General features: G+C 35.7%; 1 protein-coding gene across 1 annotated transcript; it reads left to right on the top strand.

Annotated features, from left to right (window-relative positions):
• Nucleotides 1-9,800: 9,800 nt before the first annotated feature.
• LOC18439413 (transcription factor MYB1) lies at nucleotides 9,801-11,621 on the top strand. Its single transcript, XM_006849578.4, has 3 exons — nucleotides 9,801-9,997; nucleotides 10,680-10,809; nucleotides 10,920-11,621. Exons 1-3 carry the CDS (start codon nucleotides 9,865-9,867, stop codon nucleotides 11,494-11,496), a joined length of 840 nt encoding a protein of 279 aa, XP_006849641.4. The 5' UTR covers nucleotides 9,801-9,864; the 3' UTR covers nucleotides 11,497-11,621.
• Nucleotides 11,622-16,813: the final 5,192 nt, after the last annotated feature.

The raw sequence follows: 16,813 nt of genomic DNA, 5'->3' as shown, positions 1-16,813 counted from the left end.
AAATACAAATATTGAGGAATGGCTTAGACTAGGTAGTCAAGGTGGTAAGAAGCCACAACGTGATGTCTTGAATTCTATTTCTATTATGAGCAGGATCTCATCCCACTGAACTACAAAAAAAAAAAAAAACGAAAAGAAAAGAAACAGAAAATATTGGGCCTTTACCCCATTTTATCAAGTCCGATCCACCATGTTGCCCCATTCTCTCTTGTTTGTCATCCAATTTCAGTGAATTTAAGGCATTTTGTGTGTTTCTCAATTCTCTACCATTCAACGAATAAAATTTTGGATCAAGACCAAGAACAGGATAGGGTAGAGGCTTTGAACTTTTGAAAGTTAAAACGATTAGTACAAAAAAATAAAATAAAAAAAGGTCAAATTTCCTTGCTTTTGAGATTTTTGATAGCATGTTGATATAGAAAAATCGTTTTCAAAAAAGAAAAAGAAAAATCGTTTTCAAATGATCTTTTAGAAATCGCTTGAGTCTCGAATGGGTTTTAAACATTTGATATACACTCACCACTTTCAACCAATGTGTTTTGATAAGAAAAGAAATTTGGATTGATTTGACTAATTTTGAATCAATTTTTTTATTTAAACCAATTCAATGATTTCCAATATGTTTTTTATTTGGATAATTTAAATGTGGCTTTTTTTCCTGTTCATCATTTTCAACGAAGTCGGTCAAAATTGGGCGATCCGGGTCGAAATAAGCAATCCTAGTTAGTTTTGCAAGGCACAAATTCATGCCCCAATTCTATATTCCAAGCATTGGTGACGCATATTAATTGCTTCTAAATTGTGCCATTACTGTCAACTCACTAATAACACTCCATCTTGATTGGATGGCTGTCTGTCCTCGACACAAATAAATTATACAGGGTGAGGTTTGCATATACTAGAAAAGTAACGTGTACCTTTAATTTTGTTTAGAGATGTAATACCAACATCGGAAACCTTATGATGGATTGGAAAATTATATTTATCTGTAGTTATGAAATTTAAAATTTTATAAATGGTACATATCGAGCGGATCTATAAAGATTTGAAAATCTTGAAAATAAAACAGTCTAGATATTTTGTTACAAGATGTACTACTTTAGGACTTGAAATTTTTTTTTTTTTCATATACATACATCTTGAGTTGAGATCATCAAATTCAAAGGTTTTCTAACATCCGAATACTCTCTTCTAGGGGATTTTTGAGATGCACATTATTTCAATAGTATAAATTGAGACCATATATTAATTAGCCTTTTCCAATTACTAGTTGAAATGCGTGGATTGCACATATGCAATGACTTGTAGTTCATTGACTAAATATTCAATGATTAAAGAAATCTATTAGTCAGGAATTTGATTAATCACGAATCACCCTTTTGATAATAAAATTTTTTCAACTACAATAACATGGAGAAGATGTTATAATTAAGAAGAAAAGTTAACAATAATTTATTATTTGTTACCATTTTTTAAAAAACTAGTCAAAAAACTAAAAAGTTAACAATAATTTATTATTTGTTACCATTTTTTAAACACTTATCATAAATTTTTTAAATTTTTTTTGTATTAAATAAATACTTAATGTTTATATTATAAAAGCTGTTACGTGCATGACATCTAAAAGCATAAAATTTCAATAAAAATGTTTTAAACTAATTTTATACCTTGAATGTTAGGGGTGGCAATGGCCGGGGTCGCTTGACCTTGAATAGCATGGCCCAAGCCACTAAATTTTTCCTGATGGATAGGCTTAGGCCCAAAATCTAGGCCCAGTGCCCAGGCCACGCCAGGCTTGGGCCAGGGACAAGGATTGGCCCTACCCTGCCTTGCTTTTCTTGTTTTTCTTTTTATGAATTTATAAAAACAAAAACTAAAATCCGCTAAACCCCAGCTCAACCCCATCCAGCCCCATTGATAAAGCTGAACCAGGCCGGACCACTTAGCCAAATAGTAGGGTCGGGCCAGAGCCAGGGCCCATATGGCCTGGCCCGGTCGGGGCCCTTTGCCACCCTTACATGTGCATAAATAATTGAGAATAACTCATTAAAAAATTCAGACTTGTCTTTCAAGTCTCTTTTTTCCCACTTTGCCTTCTTTGGGCTTGAATCAGCTGGGGCAGGGGCTTGATAGCAACATCTGATTCATGTGTTGCAAACTGTCAAAATTCATTTTAACAAGAAAAATTAAAAGTAGCTTATTATTTCCCTACTTTGTCCCCATCTCAAAAGCTCAGATACTGTTTCTTTTGATTGTTTTATATACTTAAAAAGGAAGTTTGTCTAACCATCAAATCTAACGATGATGAAAACATATTATAACGACAAATGATTGTATAAGCCAATGGACTTATAGTAGCTACATAAAAAGACCAGCTCACAATTTCTCTTGAAATTCTGTACATCTTTAGTTTAAAACACAAGTCATTTAAAATTTTTATTTTGAATTCTTGAAGGCCTAAATTCATGATTCACCAAATTGGCGGTCTGTATTCCTTGGAAACAGCGGACCCATTTTTCTAATTTTTTTGTGCTTTCATTAGTTAGTTTAGTTTGTTTTATTTATTTATTTATTTATTTTGTTTTTTTTGAGGTATACATGCATGCAAAATTTGAAATTGAACAAACCCTTTCTAGTCACAATGACTTATACTATCTCTTTTATATACTAAATATTACTTTAATAGAACTAGGGCTGGGAATTTACCTGTTCTGGATCCAAAACCCAAAATTTGAATCCTATTTGGATCCATGTATGGATCCAACATTTGGATCTGGATCCAATATTTAGATCTAAATAGTAATTTGGATCGGATCTGATTTCTAGAAAAAATTTTAAATGTAAATAGTGATATGTATTTTGAACTACTCAATGAAGATCTAACGATTGAGATTCTATCTATATTATTATTTAATATAGCTGCTAAGTGTTTATTAGCTTTTTCCTATAGTTCTATATATTTAATAATTTTGTATATAATTTATGTAATTTCTTAAACTTTTAGAATATCTAATCCAGATCCCTTGTATAGTTTCAGATCCGATCCCATGTATAGTTTTCAGATCTGGATCCCGATCCAAACATTCTGGATCCGAACGGATTTGGATCCAAATTCCATGTATTTCTTGATCCGAATCCAGATCTGGGCAGATTCGAACCCAATACGAAAGATTCTCATCCCTAAATGGAACATTCGCCTACTCCCATAGGTTTTACGAATTGTTTTGATAGCAAATAACCTTAAACTATATTTCCTTGGAAGTTATTTTCTCAATGAAATATGATATCTCTTGTGTTTGATATTCATAACTATACTCATTCGTGTAAAACAAACCAGCCCTTCCACTTAGGCATTTCATAATTCTTGAATTTGGGGAGAAATCAAGATTAGACTTCTTGTTAACTTCATGCTATCAACATTGGTTGGCTATGCTCCATTTTAGAAATTCAAAGATCGGGGCTTCAAATTAAAAAATTACGTGCCAACTCATACACCTGACAACCCGAATCCCAATTATTCTTGCTCGCCGAAGTCGCTAGTCTGATAAGGGAATTTTAATAAGAAAACTAATTTGTTTTATAAAAAATTAAGAAAATGAGTCGGGGTTTTGGCGGTAGTATCACTGAGACTTATGATGAAATCTTAAGCACATTACTAAAGGGAAAAGGCCCAAATCCCCACCGATTTATTCTTTTAGGAAAATGATTGGGTTATAGTGGTAGCACCCACATTCCTAGTTACCATATTGGGGCTTTAGCGGTAGTACCACTGAGCCCTATGATGAAATCTCTCACATTCCTAATTATCATGTTGGGGCTTTGTTGAAACCTTGACGGTAGTACTACTGAGTCCTATGATGAAATCTTAGACACATTACCAAAGGGAAAGAGCCCAAATCCCCACCGACTTATTCTCTTAGGAAAGGGGCTGGGTTATGGTGGTAGCACCCACATTCTTAGTTACTATGTTGTGGTTTCCAATTTTGCTAAATCATCCACTTACACTTTCAAAAAAACTAACTCCCTAATCTATATGAAAAAAACGTAGGGGCCTGTCTTCTGCATTGAATTACTCAAAAAGAAAAAAAACCTAAGAGACTCAAGTGACTCGAAGCTTTTTCAGCCCAAAATAGACCGGAATTATCAGATCAGTTCAGAATTGTGATAGGCTACCAATCTAGTTCGACTCGGCGAGTCCAGAGTCAGACACTATTTTTTGTTCCCTTCTCTGAATTATTTACATATATTTCATAGAGATTAGAATGAAATGACCTACCTTCACGTCAAACATATCATCATCAAATAAATGGGCATGAATCTCTCACAGTTGTGAACATTTTCTCAGTATTTGTAGCTCTACTCTAGTTCCTTTTTCAAGATTTGAAATTCTCAAGTGGTGATGCTATTATTTTCTTCCTGGTGTTTTGGTTAGTACCATATATCTCTATTGGTGGTCCATCTTTTCATCTCTCTCTCCCAAGAATAGGAATTCTCAAATGTGGAAGCCTTTCACTTTCATATTTGCTTCTAGATTGGAGCTTCCTACAATGACATTAGTACTACACAGGGTAGTTTGAAAAATATGGCTATAGGGACATTTAGACACATTTTTTTCTTGGATCTACACTCTCTTTTCAAACTTGTTTCCAAATATCCTCATTTTATATCACATTCAAATTCTCACACCACTTTGGGAATTTCACAGCCAAAAGAAGAAAAGGAAAAAAAAAAAGTTTCCTCGATACATTTGTGCATCAATCATTATTGACCCAAATGGAAAACAAAACACAAAAAAATTTCACATGGAAAAAAACAAAGAAATTTCACACCATTTATCGATCTCTCTAATGGTGTCTCTATGTAAATCATTTCAATTTTGACTCTCTCCCCTCCCCCACCCTCCCCCCTCTCTCTCATGCAAATTAAAGTTTACAAAAGGTGAAATAGACCCCATTGAGATAAAATCATGGCAAAATTACATTCGGACCATATTTCCTGTCTAATAGTACAAAATGGTCTATATTTTCCTCGAATATACACAGACGACAATCCTCTTTCCTTGGCCATTTTGTCTAGGTTTATTCAAGGTACGGAGCATATAAGAAACACTATAAAGCCCTACCTATTGGGTTGTTTGATATTCACTATGTAAGAAAGTCCTAAAAGTCAAGCCCGTGGGGTGTTACGATAGTAGTATCAGACATCTCCAAATCATTGTCCGGTGTATGTGTAGCGTTTTTTAAGTCTCAAGCTGTTTGCGTTTTTGTTGGGAAAAAGAAGTACATATTGTATATCAGGTTATATAGGAGGTGTATATTGTAATAAGTAAATATGGGAAATGTAAGATATTGTGCCCTGTATTTTATGGTAAGTCTAGGTATAGTTTAGGTATCTATGATTTAGTTTTTAATAGTGTCATATGTAATTTGTCTAAAAAAGACAAATATGTATATTCATATCAATTAATGGACATTGAGTCTATTCAGAGAAACTTGAGATTCTTCACATAGTATCAAAGCCAGATTTATCTTACTTGTGTCAATTCCTCGTCCTTGAAGTATTGTCGTTGATTTTGATGATCAGTTCTATTGCTCACTCAGTCGGTGCAACTTCTGTCGAGTCGTGTTTCGACTCTTTGATCTGTCCTATCTGTCGAGTTGTATTTCAACTCTTTAATCTGTCTATCTGCCGAGTCGTTTTCGACTCTTTGATCAAGCAATCTAAACATGACAACCACTGCATCTCCTGGTCATGTTACACACCTGAAGATCCAACTATTCGCTTTTGAAATTAGTGTTTAAACTCCAGATACTCTCTCTCATATCATCTTGAATTTGAGTGGAGTGTGTAAGGAAAATAAATATTGTCATCAGGTTAATATAAAAGGTTTATATTGTAATTTGTATATTTGGGATGGGTAAATACAATATTTTATTTTTATGGTAAGGCTGGGTATAGTATAGGAACATGTGATTTATTTTTATATTTTATGATTTGTAATTTGTCTATAAACGACAAGTATGTATATTCATACAATTAATGGATACTCAGTCTCTTCAAAAAAACCTGAGACTTTTCACATTTGTGGTACCAGACCTATTTGAATTAGGGCTTTAAAAATTAGGCCCGCTCTCGCTCTCCATTAGTATTCCTCAAGCGTTCTCTCTCTATCCTCTCTCTCTCTTTTTCTTTATCTGGCTTGCACTTTCTTTTCTCGACCTCTATCAATCATCCGAAGGTACCAGATCCACAACCATCTGCCTATAGGACAACTCCCTATATTCAGAACTTCAAATCCAGGAAGCTGGCCGATATTAGACACACCAGAAAAGCCACTCGCAGATGGATGAGGTATCTGGTGTTCTTAACACCAAACAGTTCCTTGGACTTAGATATTGGAATCCAAGAAGTTGTCCTGTAGCTTACCTGTAATAATGTAAATGGGCGTGGATCTTGGACCTTTGGGCTACTAATGGAGGTAGAAGGAGAAAGCCAGTGCCGGATAGAGAGAAAAAGAAAAGTTGAGAAAAAATAACCATGGGTAGCGGGTCTGGGTTTAAAGCCCAATTTTGAATATGTCTGGTATCACAATATCAGATAGGTTGATATATAAAACAAGCCGCATATAGGGTGGTGCATGACCTTGGCAACATAAGACAAGGTTTTGGAGATGTCCTATGTTGCTAATGTCACACACCCCACGGGCTTCACTTTTAGGGTTGTCCAACACAGCACATATCAAATAACCCCATAGACGGTGTTTTTGATATTGGCTATACCCTCAATAACCAAAAATAGTAATATTTCATCCGGACGGGGGGCGCAGCTGAGGATTGGTCTCCGTGTAAATTTATTGAAAATATGGACTGTCTCGTAATATTTGGTGGGAAATATGGTCCCTAAATATTTGCCTAATATAGTTGTACTGATTATTAATGCAAGTACCTATATGCACATCAAGACCTTATTGCATATGATCTAGCGCACCCATAGTCAGCCAGAAATCTGTACTGTCTTGGTCATGGTCATTTAGTAATGGGAAAATTTAATTTCACTTTTTTGGAATCCCATTTGATCATTTAGAAATGGGAAAATTTTAATTTCGCTTTTTTGGAATCTAAATTTAATTACACATGAATGTACATCTTATCACTTATGTCAACAAACATAAATATCGTAATACCTAACCCATCTAACCAAATCCATCCCAACTCCCTTATACAAAAGGAAAGGGCAAAAAGTTCAGTAAAATGGCCTATCAATTTATACATCCTTCAATCTCATCATGACCGTTCCTCTATTTTAGGAATTTCTGCCACGTGTCAACGTCCTTATGGCATTCTCATATATGATCAGTACAATGACCTTTGCCCATGGTTTCACATGGTTACAGGAGTAAGAGGTAGCCTTCAATTACGGCAATGATAGTTACCAACTTCCCTAAAAAAGAGTTAATTTTCCCTTTAAAAGTATGAAAATGAGTGGTGAAATAACATTGAGAGTTAATTTTCCCTTTCAAAGTATGAAAATGAGTGGTGAAATAACATTGTAAGTACGGAAAAAATATAAAATGAGATCATTTATGTTTGGTACAAGGTGAGACATTAATCTTGACCATGGGATGTGAAATTAGGTGGCTGCAATTATTCCATTGATCAAGCTCAAACTTTAAAAGAAATTTTTTCGAACTTTTTGTCACATCCAAGCTATCAAACTTCACATCCAATGATTGTAAGTAATTGTGACTACCTTGTATCAAAGGTAAATGGTAGTAATTTGGAAACATTGATGATGCCCATGAGTAGACACTTTTTACCCTTTGTTGAAAAAGATATATTGCTCTCTTGAGAGCATACTATTCATTTCGCTCCATTGGGTAAAATTCAATCTACAAATATTTTAGGAGCTTGAATGTTGGGGATGTAACCTCTTGAACCTAGCAACCAACCTTTAAAAAAATTGAAATTACACATTCTGTGTGCGTGAAGAAAAATACATCCCAAGCTTGAACAGGGATTGTCGAATGTTTTTGGAGGCAAGATTTAAGTTTTGAAGAACTCAATATTTTTTTCTTTTTATGAAAATAATCATATGGTAAATCTTGGGTGAATTCCAAAATTTCAAATATCCTCCCTAGTAGCTTTTTTCCCTGAGGGAGTTGATGTACAGTGGGCTCCAGCTTGAACATGCAATACGCCCTCCTCTCTTGGAATGGTGAGAAAGAGAGGTAAACTATAAATAGACCGATTTAGAGTTACCATGATGTAAGATGAAGACTAAAGACTTGAGAGAGAGAGACACAACAAACGTTCAAAAAGATTGAAGGGTGGTTGCCATGCCTTAACTTGAGACGGGTAGATGAATTGAAAGCAACCCTTGCGGTCCATAGGCTTCCTAATGTAGAAAAAGATAAACAGTATGAAATTCAAATACATTGGGTTAATTGTCTACTTATTGATACAACATATTACTGTTAACTTAGCTTTATTAACCCAAAGTTGAAAATCTAGGCTATGTACCATGTGCGATTTCTTGATGGATTCGTTGTATCATTGGTTACTTTTAATGATCTTAAAGAGTGTTACCGGTGACAAAAATACCCATTGAAGCCTTCCCCATTATCTTCTATTTAGATTTTCATATAGGCGAGGCCATGGATTTCTAATGCTTAGGGGTTGAGAGGAAGAGCAAGTTCTATAGGACAACTGTGAGACGAGCTTTGCTCTATGGGACGGAACGTTGAGCGGTCAAAAAATAATGTACCCATTGAATGAGTGTAGTGGAGATGAGGATGTTGAGATGGATAAGTGGCAAGACAAGAAAGGATAGAATTCGAAATGAATATATTTGAGAAAATTGAGGTGTGGTACCAATAGACAATAAGATAAGAGAGAGTAGATTGAGGTAGCCTAACCATGTGTGGTAGACCCAGTACAACTCCTGCAGGTGCGAGATAGTTCATGTGGAAGGCTCAAAAGGGCAAGGGGGTAGGTCCAAAAGGACATAAGATATGGGGACTTATGACCTCACTTAGGGTATAACTCTTAATAAAGTAGTATAATAGATCAGGATTCATGTAGCCGACTCCAATTAGTTGAAAAATGGTTTTGATGATGATAAAGGGTTGTGAGGAAGAGCTGCAAGCTACAGATCCAAAAACTATAGAGGTAGAGCTCGAAGAAGGAAATAAAAAGGCAAAAAAAGATCGGAAATTTTTGTGGTTTGCTCCATATTCGGACACTCATGTCGGAAACTGCCACCACCGGGCTGACCAAAGATCGGAATTGTGAATGTTTTTGAAAGGACAGGATATGGGAAGGGCTATAACGGTTACTTTCACAACCTCAAGGGGCATGATGGATATTTTCTCAGCAAATCGAGCCTTATGTTTGCTAAAAGTTGGGAAGGTTACATGATCACATGGGGAAATCTATTGTCCATTCTATTGTCATTGCACATGCACCCAACTATGCCCCAATTCCATGGTCAATTTGCATTTCCTCTCTCTCTCTCTCTCTCTCTCTCTCTGCCCCTTACTGTAATAATATTATGATGATCTTAACATCGCACTAAATGGCAGTAACCAAAAGCAATGAAAGTTTGGTATCAAATTACTTTCTTGATGGCCTGATATAATATAAGTAGAATACGGTACGGTGACATAATAAAATATTATATTTCAAGATTTTTTGTTATCATTTGAGACAAGAGAAAGGCAGGGTGGGTAGGGGTCCATTACATTTTTGGTTATAAAATGTTTCATTCAACATGTTTCTTGTTTGTGTAGGAGGGAGAATTAGAAGGCAAAAGACAGAGGCCAAGAGCCTCATAGAACCTTCACAGGAGAGGATCAAGGTTTTAGAAATGGGTAGAAGTCCATGCTGCTCTAAAGAGGGCCTCAACAGGGGAGCATGGACTACCCAAGAAGATAAAATCCTCACTGATTACATCAACACTCATGGAGAAGGCAAATGGAGGACACTCCCCAAGAAAGCAGGTTCTCCTATCAACACCACCACCATCATCATCACCACCATTGAGCTTCTTCTTTCTTTCTTTCATCCTAGCTATCATGCATCTTCTTTGCCATCATCACCATCATTAGTGGTCACCGTAATCGCCGCACTCAGTTGTCCATAACAAGGACTAAGGGTCTGGGATTGCTAGGGTCCTGAGCCCGAAGTCATGTCTGATGGACTCAGCAGTGTCGGTGAGACACTCGCCTTGAGTCCTAAGGGAAATAGTAATGAAATTGTGAGAACCAGCCAGACTCGCCCTTTCCGGAGGTTTGGTTCTGGAGTTGGTTAGCCGAGTCCGAGTAACTCAGCCAAGTCAGTGTCCGAGTCAGTAGTTATGGAGAAATGAGCAGCCTTAGATTAGCACGGGAGAAATGAGCTGTCTGAAATTATGACATTGATTGCAACTTTTTAAGTCTTCATTCATCATCACATCATGATAATCATAGTACCATGGCCACAAACCTCACCATTATCATAAAAGTATTGGCTCTTGTGAAGGATATTCTCTTGGTTTCGTGGAACCCATGTCATCACCTCGTTCTCTAATAATTCTTGGTGCCCATTTTATCATCTCTGTGTCTGAAAATCATGGCACCCAACTTATTCTCAAGTGATTCATGGGACCCCATTTTTCATAAAAAATTTAAATGGGTTTTGCAGGTCTCAAAAGGTGTGGAAAGAGCTGCAGGCTAAGGTGGCTCAATTATCTGAGGCCTGATATCAAAAGAGGCAACATCTCTGATGAAGAGGAGGATCTTATCATTAGACTCCACAAACTCCTCGGCAACAGGTCCATGAAGCTCTCTTACTAAAAACAGGGGAGAGAGAGAGATCATATTGAAATATAGGAGACTTCTTGAAGTGGGTGTCTCAAAGGTTCCTCATTTTCTACTTGTGCAGGTGGTCTCTAATAGCAGGTAGACTGCCAGGGCGAACAGACAATGAAATCAAGAACTATTGGAATACAAATTTGGGCAAGAAAGTTCAGCAGGGCTCAACAAAGGGGCCAAGCCCAACTTTGAAGAGGTGGGAATCCATGGCGAAGAAAGAGGATGAGAGATCTGACCCAGTCGAGGCTCGAGTGGTTCGAACCAAAGCCTCAAGGTGCACCAGGCTCAAGGCCCCGCCACACCTACTTACACCCATCGTCCCAACTGTTTCCATGACCGAACCTATGGCTCACGAAAGTGAACCCACTCATTGTACAGCTCCAAAAACTCCATCTTTCCCTTCAACCTTCATGGATTTCGACTTAGGAGACCTCTGCATTGACACTCAGTTTATTCAGTCATGTGGGGAGTTGATGTTAGAGAGAAAAGAAGATGAGTTTGATAGACTATCTCTCTCTCCTCAACAAAACCTCTCTCTAGATGGTGGAGAATGGATGGAAGAGGAGTTTGAAGAGGGGAATGCTTCGCATGAGTTTCAATCCTTGGCCGCATTCCTTGACTCCGAGGAGGATTGGCTCACTGAATAAATTACTTACCCTTTGTAAACTTCAGAAATGACTGTTGGAAATTGTAGTTATTACCATCGGAAATGTAGTTATTAACGTCGACCACTTGAAACTATGTACGGTGAATAAAAAGTGGACATTCTTAACGTCTTTGTCGTATTTCACTGTATTAATTCTTTTTTACATTTTCTTGCTACTCAAAAAACAGAGTACTAAGTAGAACAACAGACTAATACACAAGATATAGGTTCACTAGGTTTGTTTGCTTTTTTTTTTTTTTTTAATCCCCTTTTCCCCCTAAATGTACATAACAATCTTTGGGATTATTACTGAAATGTATTGGAGGGAAAATCCAACATGTCCTCTACCCAGCAACATGGAGAACAATTACTTTTGGGAAATTTACCAAAATGAACTTAAGAGATGACCTATTTAGTTTTACCAATTTCTTTCAATTTAATTTCGAAAAGTCCAAAAAAAAAGACAGGAGTTAAAATAGCTGAAAATGGATAAAATATTAAATAGTTGATAAGTCGTGTATTTTGGTAAATTTACTATTAGTTTTGTGCCCTTATTTTTTAAAATTAACACAAAGAATTATTGCTTTTGTCCTCTTCTTTAAAATTTGTGACAAGATATAATCACTTATATTTCCTCAAGAAATTATTAGATCATGGACATCATAGAGAGGTTGTCCGCTTTCAAAGAAAACTTATTGCTACTATGGGATGAAAACATCAAGGAGTACCTTTGTATGTGTATGCAACAATAAAGTATGTAGATTCTTGGGACCCACAATCATCTTATCTTAATAAAATAATTCCGCAGATAATAATGTCACGTATTAATTATGATATGGTAAAAATAACTTAGACCATCTATAACATTGTTATCGGCTCGTACCCAGCCATCCTATAAGTAGCGACATGCAGAAAGCTACCCACAAATAAAAGTCCCACAATGTATGTTGCACCTTCAGGTAATAATAGAATTATTGGTAAACAAATTGTTTTGCTATATACATGGCGAATGCCATGTGCTAGGTCTAGGCATTGCAAATATATTAAAATGCCTATGTGTATTTGGATTTCATCATTTTGTTCTTTTGTAAAATTTTAATCCAGCCTTGAATGGCTTTTGCCTCTCAAATAATTGAGGACATGGTTTTTATTATGAGTCTGCTTACTCATATGTGACACATCTTCATGATCCATTTTTTAGATGGGTTTTAGACGTATTTTTGAGATATATATAATTTCTAACATGGGGATCATTAATATAAAAAAATAAAACAAAAAATGATAACTTTTTGAAGAAAATTTTTAAACCATTGGCTTCAATTTTTTTGAGTGACCACTAATTTACATCTATATTTAAGATTGATGTTTTATGTGCTGAGGGATGGAAATTTAGCATTGCATCCTGGATGCATAAAATACTTTTCCAATAATTAAAAGAAGGAACAAAACACTTATTTTTTATATAAGGGGGTGTCAACGATTATTAGTGGTTGGATTTGAAATTAGGTATTCAAGGATGTGTCATTGTTTGGACACAAAGTCCAAAATAAAATTTTTAGGCACAAAATCTAAAATAAAATTTTTCAAATGTTGTGACACATTTTCATCTATTGGATTTCACATAAAAAGGCTAAAAGTGATTATGACCTATTTGTACCAAAATAAATAATCTCATGTAATACTTGAAAGAATGATCAAAACTGAAATCACTTTTTTTTCTTTTGTGAAAATGAAAAAGATGAGGTTTCCTAGTTAAATGGAAGAAACCCAATGATTTATTTTGCGAGTGTTGCCATTTTTGTTTATTAAAATTCGAATCTTTGCAATATAAAAAAATATAAAGCAATACATACCATGCGTGTTGCCCTCACGTGTTAGGTTTTTACCTTTGACTTTTATAAAAGGTAAAAGTTTATATAAGGTTGTAATTTTAAAATTTAGAATCACATATGCACCTCAAAAATCTATCGCAAATGTTGTTTTAATGTTGAATAAACCCTCTAATCGAACATCTCGACATCGTGATATATGAATATGGAAGAAAAAAAAAATTTGAGTCTCGAAAATAGTTCATCTTACAACACATTATCTAGACCGTCCATTTTCAAGATTTTCATATATTTATAGATCTACTTGATTTTAACTATTTTTAGAATTTAAAATTTTCTAATTAGGTATGAAAATAGATTTTAAGATAATACTAAAGACTTTTTACATGTTATGATAAAATCTTAAGAAGTGCGCCTTAATTAGATTGTTTAAGATTGCAACCTCATAGAAACCTCACCCTTTATAAAATAAGACTAGTTGAAGTGTCGCTTTTCGATGCCATAACGGAGATTGTTTGATCTTAGTCACGACGGAGATTGTTTGATGTAGTCACCTTAGCAGTTTCAATCAAAACATGTAGACATTTTGCATTGAATTTTGGTTAAAGTTGAACGCAACCGTATTTAGAGAGAGCCAGAGTGAGAGAAATCGGTAGGTTTTGTGGTGGCAATGAACCCGACCGACGGATAGATCCGACTTTTGGATTTGGGTATGAATTCAAATTTTGGACCTGAATACTATTTAGGTTTGAGTCTGGGTTCAGTCGAACTTGATCGATACCCAATATGTAATCGTAGTCTTAGGATATATGTGACGATAATCATGTGTCTTTAGGCGTGTTAGGTGTTCAATATTGGCAAAAAAACAAAAAAAGCTCATAGCCATACGATGATATATCATTGCTAAAAAAGACAAAAAAAAGTAAAAAGTTATAATCATCAGGTGGCAATGGATCCACAATACCCGAAATCCCTTGGGTAGACCTGGTACCCAATCCGATCAATGGCCACCCCGAGGTAGGTTGCTTTCTCCAAGGGTGCAATGCACCTTAAACTTTACAGAGCAGAGAGAGTACTAACATTTACTTTTAGGTTGCTTTAATGGACCTTAAACTTTGGGGGAGGGGAGAGAGAGAGATGATTGTTATTTTAGAGAGAGAGATATACACATGATTGTTATTTTGGAGAGAGAGATGAATATTATTTGAGAGAGAAAGAGAGAGATTGTCATTTTCGTCATCGACTTCTCACTGTGCTGTCAAACCAGGCCAAAAACAAGAGCTTAAGTCAACATCACACATGCTAAAGTGACTTTACTGATGCAAAGGACCAACTCTTGCCCCTCTAATGCGAGGCATTACAATGTGCACTGTAAACGTCTCCTCTCCTTTCCTTCGTGTTTTCTCACTCCTTTTCTAGTAGCCATTATATTATACTACCACTTGCTTTCATTAAAAATGATTTCCATACTTGATGGTCTAATGATTTTCCCTTTTCAATGGTCCTCAATGTGAAAAACGAGTCATGATCTGATTGAAGCTTTACCTTATATATATATATAGTTTTGTTAGGGGTGTATATGAATACTCAATATTTTTGGATATATAGATACTCTTTTTTTTTAGTTTAGTAACTTTTTGTTTAGGGATGTTTTAATTTTTAAGTAATTAATCTAAAATAAAATAAATTTTTTTAATAGAAACAAAAATATTTATCAGCAATAGTGGACAATGACATCACCGACATGGTGTCTGACATCACCTTCAAGATGCATTAATTGTTTTTTAATTATTAATAGAATGTCACTATTTTTTTTATAAAAATATCCATTCTACTTTTCTAAATGATCAAAAATACCTCAACTTAAAAAATTTCCTATTATAATGAGTATTTAAGTGTATAAAAATGTTGAAGATTTGCTATACACTACAAGTGGTGTAGCCTAACAAAATCCATATATATATATATTCCCACACCTACAAGAACCTTAACTCATCACCATCGATTTCGATTTAAATCTTGCCTTTCCTTTCCTTTCCTTTTTTTTGAATTTTTTAAAAATACAACTCCCTCTCTTTCTCATTCCTAATCTCCCCCTACGCCCTGACGCATCTCTCTCTTCTGTCTCTCCCACTTCAATATTTCGGGTTTTCTAAACCCCCATCCCTCCCTCTCCTCCTTTGCGCTTATCTCTCTCCCTCCCTCCCTCTCTCTGCTCTCGCCCCTCTCTTAGTGCTCGAAACCCTAACCCTATTTCCTGGTTCGAATATCTATAACTCAATGTTTGGGACTTTCTATGAACTCCTCTGCTTTGCTTAATGCTTCAACTTTAATGGTGGTGATAGAGATGTTGTGGCTTCAACTTTAATGGTGATCGATATCCAATGGTGATCTGCCCAGCGCTCTGCTTTCGCCCCTCTCTCTTCTCCCATTATCAAATGCAAAACCCTCCTAGCCCTCTGCTCTCGCGCCTTTCTCGTCTCCCTTTATCAAATGGAAAAGCATAAGATAACCCTTGAGAAAAAACCCCAAACCATTATCTGAAATTCTGGGAAGCTCATTATCTCTAAGAGATTTTCCAGACTGCTTGTTAAAAAATATCAGAAGTTGTCTTCCCATTTTCAGCTAAGTGATCTAAAGCCAGAGAAACCTGTTTTTTTTTTTAGGGTTCACCTCAAATCACAGATCAAGTCCTTATGAATATCCAATTGAAAGTTGTATTGAGGGGCAAATGGTCTAAAGAGAAAACCCTGAATTTCTCACTAAATGAAGGCCATGTAATGCATGTATTGAAAAATCTTAAGGATAACCCTCGTCTTGCAATTGGGTTTTCCAATTGGGCTTCAGAGGCTATGGATGGTAAGCTTAGTTCTGAAGCATACAATTCAATTATTGTTATTTTGGGTAAGAAGGGTTATTCAACTGAGTTTTGGTGTTTGATCAAAAGTATGAGAAAAGAAGGACAGAACATTGAAGAGGAAGCCTACAAAGTCATTTTGAAAAATTTTAATGAAGCAGTTCATTAAAATGAATGTGATTGGAGAAATTGTTTGTTTCGGAACCTGAGTCCAGTTCATTTGATGCCAAAATATGCACTCAAATAGTTCAGTTCATGACTTTTACATGCTTTTAAGGACACTAGCATTGAATATTGAACAGGGTTGGGATTTGTTTCCTAGAGCTATTAAGGCATTTGAGGATTCGGGCCATTCTGTCTCTAAATCTACTGTTGATGGTTGTTAAAAGCATTAGCTAATATTGGTAAATTAAGTGTGGCCGATAAAATCTTGAAGGCCATAAGTGCAAGTGGATTGCAAGCACTTGTTAATTTTCAAAACCGGGTAAGTTCTGTGCATTGTAAGGCTGCTGATTTAGAAAAGGCATATAAGAGATTTTCCTTTGGGTGGCAAAAAAAACAAGGTATTACAGGTTCTTCCACACTTGAATTTCTAGTGAATACATATTGCGATGCTTTCACTCTCCTTAAGA

Source organism: Amborella trichopoda, chromosome 4, assembly GCF_054954075.1.
Source record: "Amborella trichopoda isolate Santa Cruz 75 chromosome 4, AtrichopodaSantaCruz75HAP2 v2.0, whole genome shotgun sequence".
In the NCBI taxonomy this organism is placed as follows: Eukaryota; Viridiplantae; Streptophyta; class Magnoliopsida; order Amborellales; family Amborellaceae; genus Amborella; species Amborella trichopoda.
The sequence above is the reverse complement of the archived record's forward strand: the minus strand, read 5'-3'. Positions and strand labels throughout refer to the sequence as shown.

Excerpts from the sequence above, each read along its gene's own strand:
- LOC18439413 (XM_006849578.4), top strand. The coding sequence starts at position 9,865 with ATGGGTAGAAGTCCATGCTGCTCTAAAGAGGGCCTCAACAGGGGAGCA. Across the intron at positions 9,998-10,679 it reads GACACTCCCCAAGAAAGCAG|GTCTCAAAAGGTGTGGAAAG; the intron begins GTTCTCCTATCA and ends TGGGTTTTGCAG. Across the intron at positions 10,810-10,919 it reads CACAAACTCCTCGGCAACAG|GTGGTCTCTAATAGCAGGTA; the intron begins GTCCATGAAGCT and ends CTACTTGTGCAG.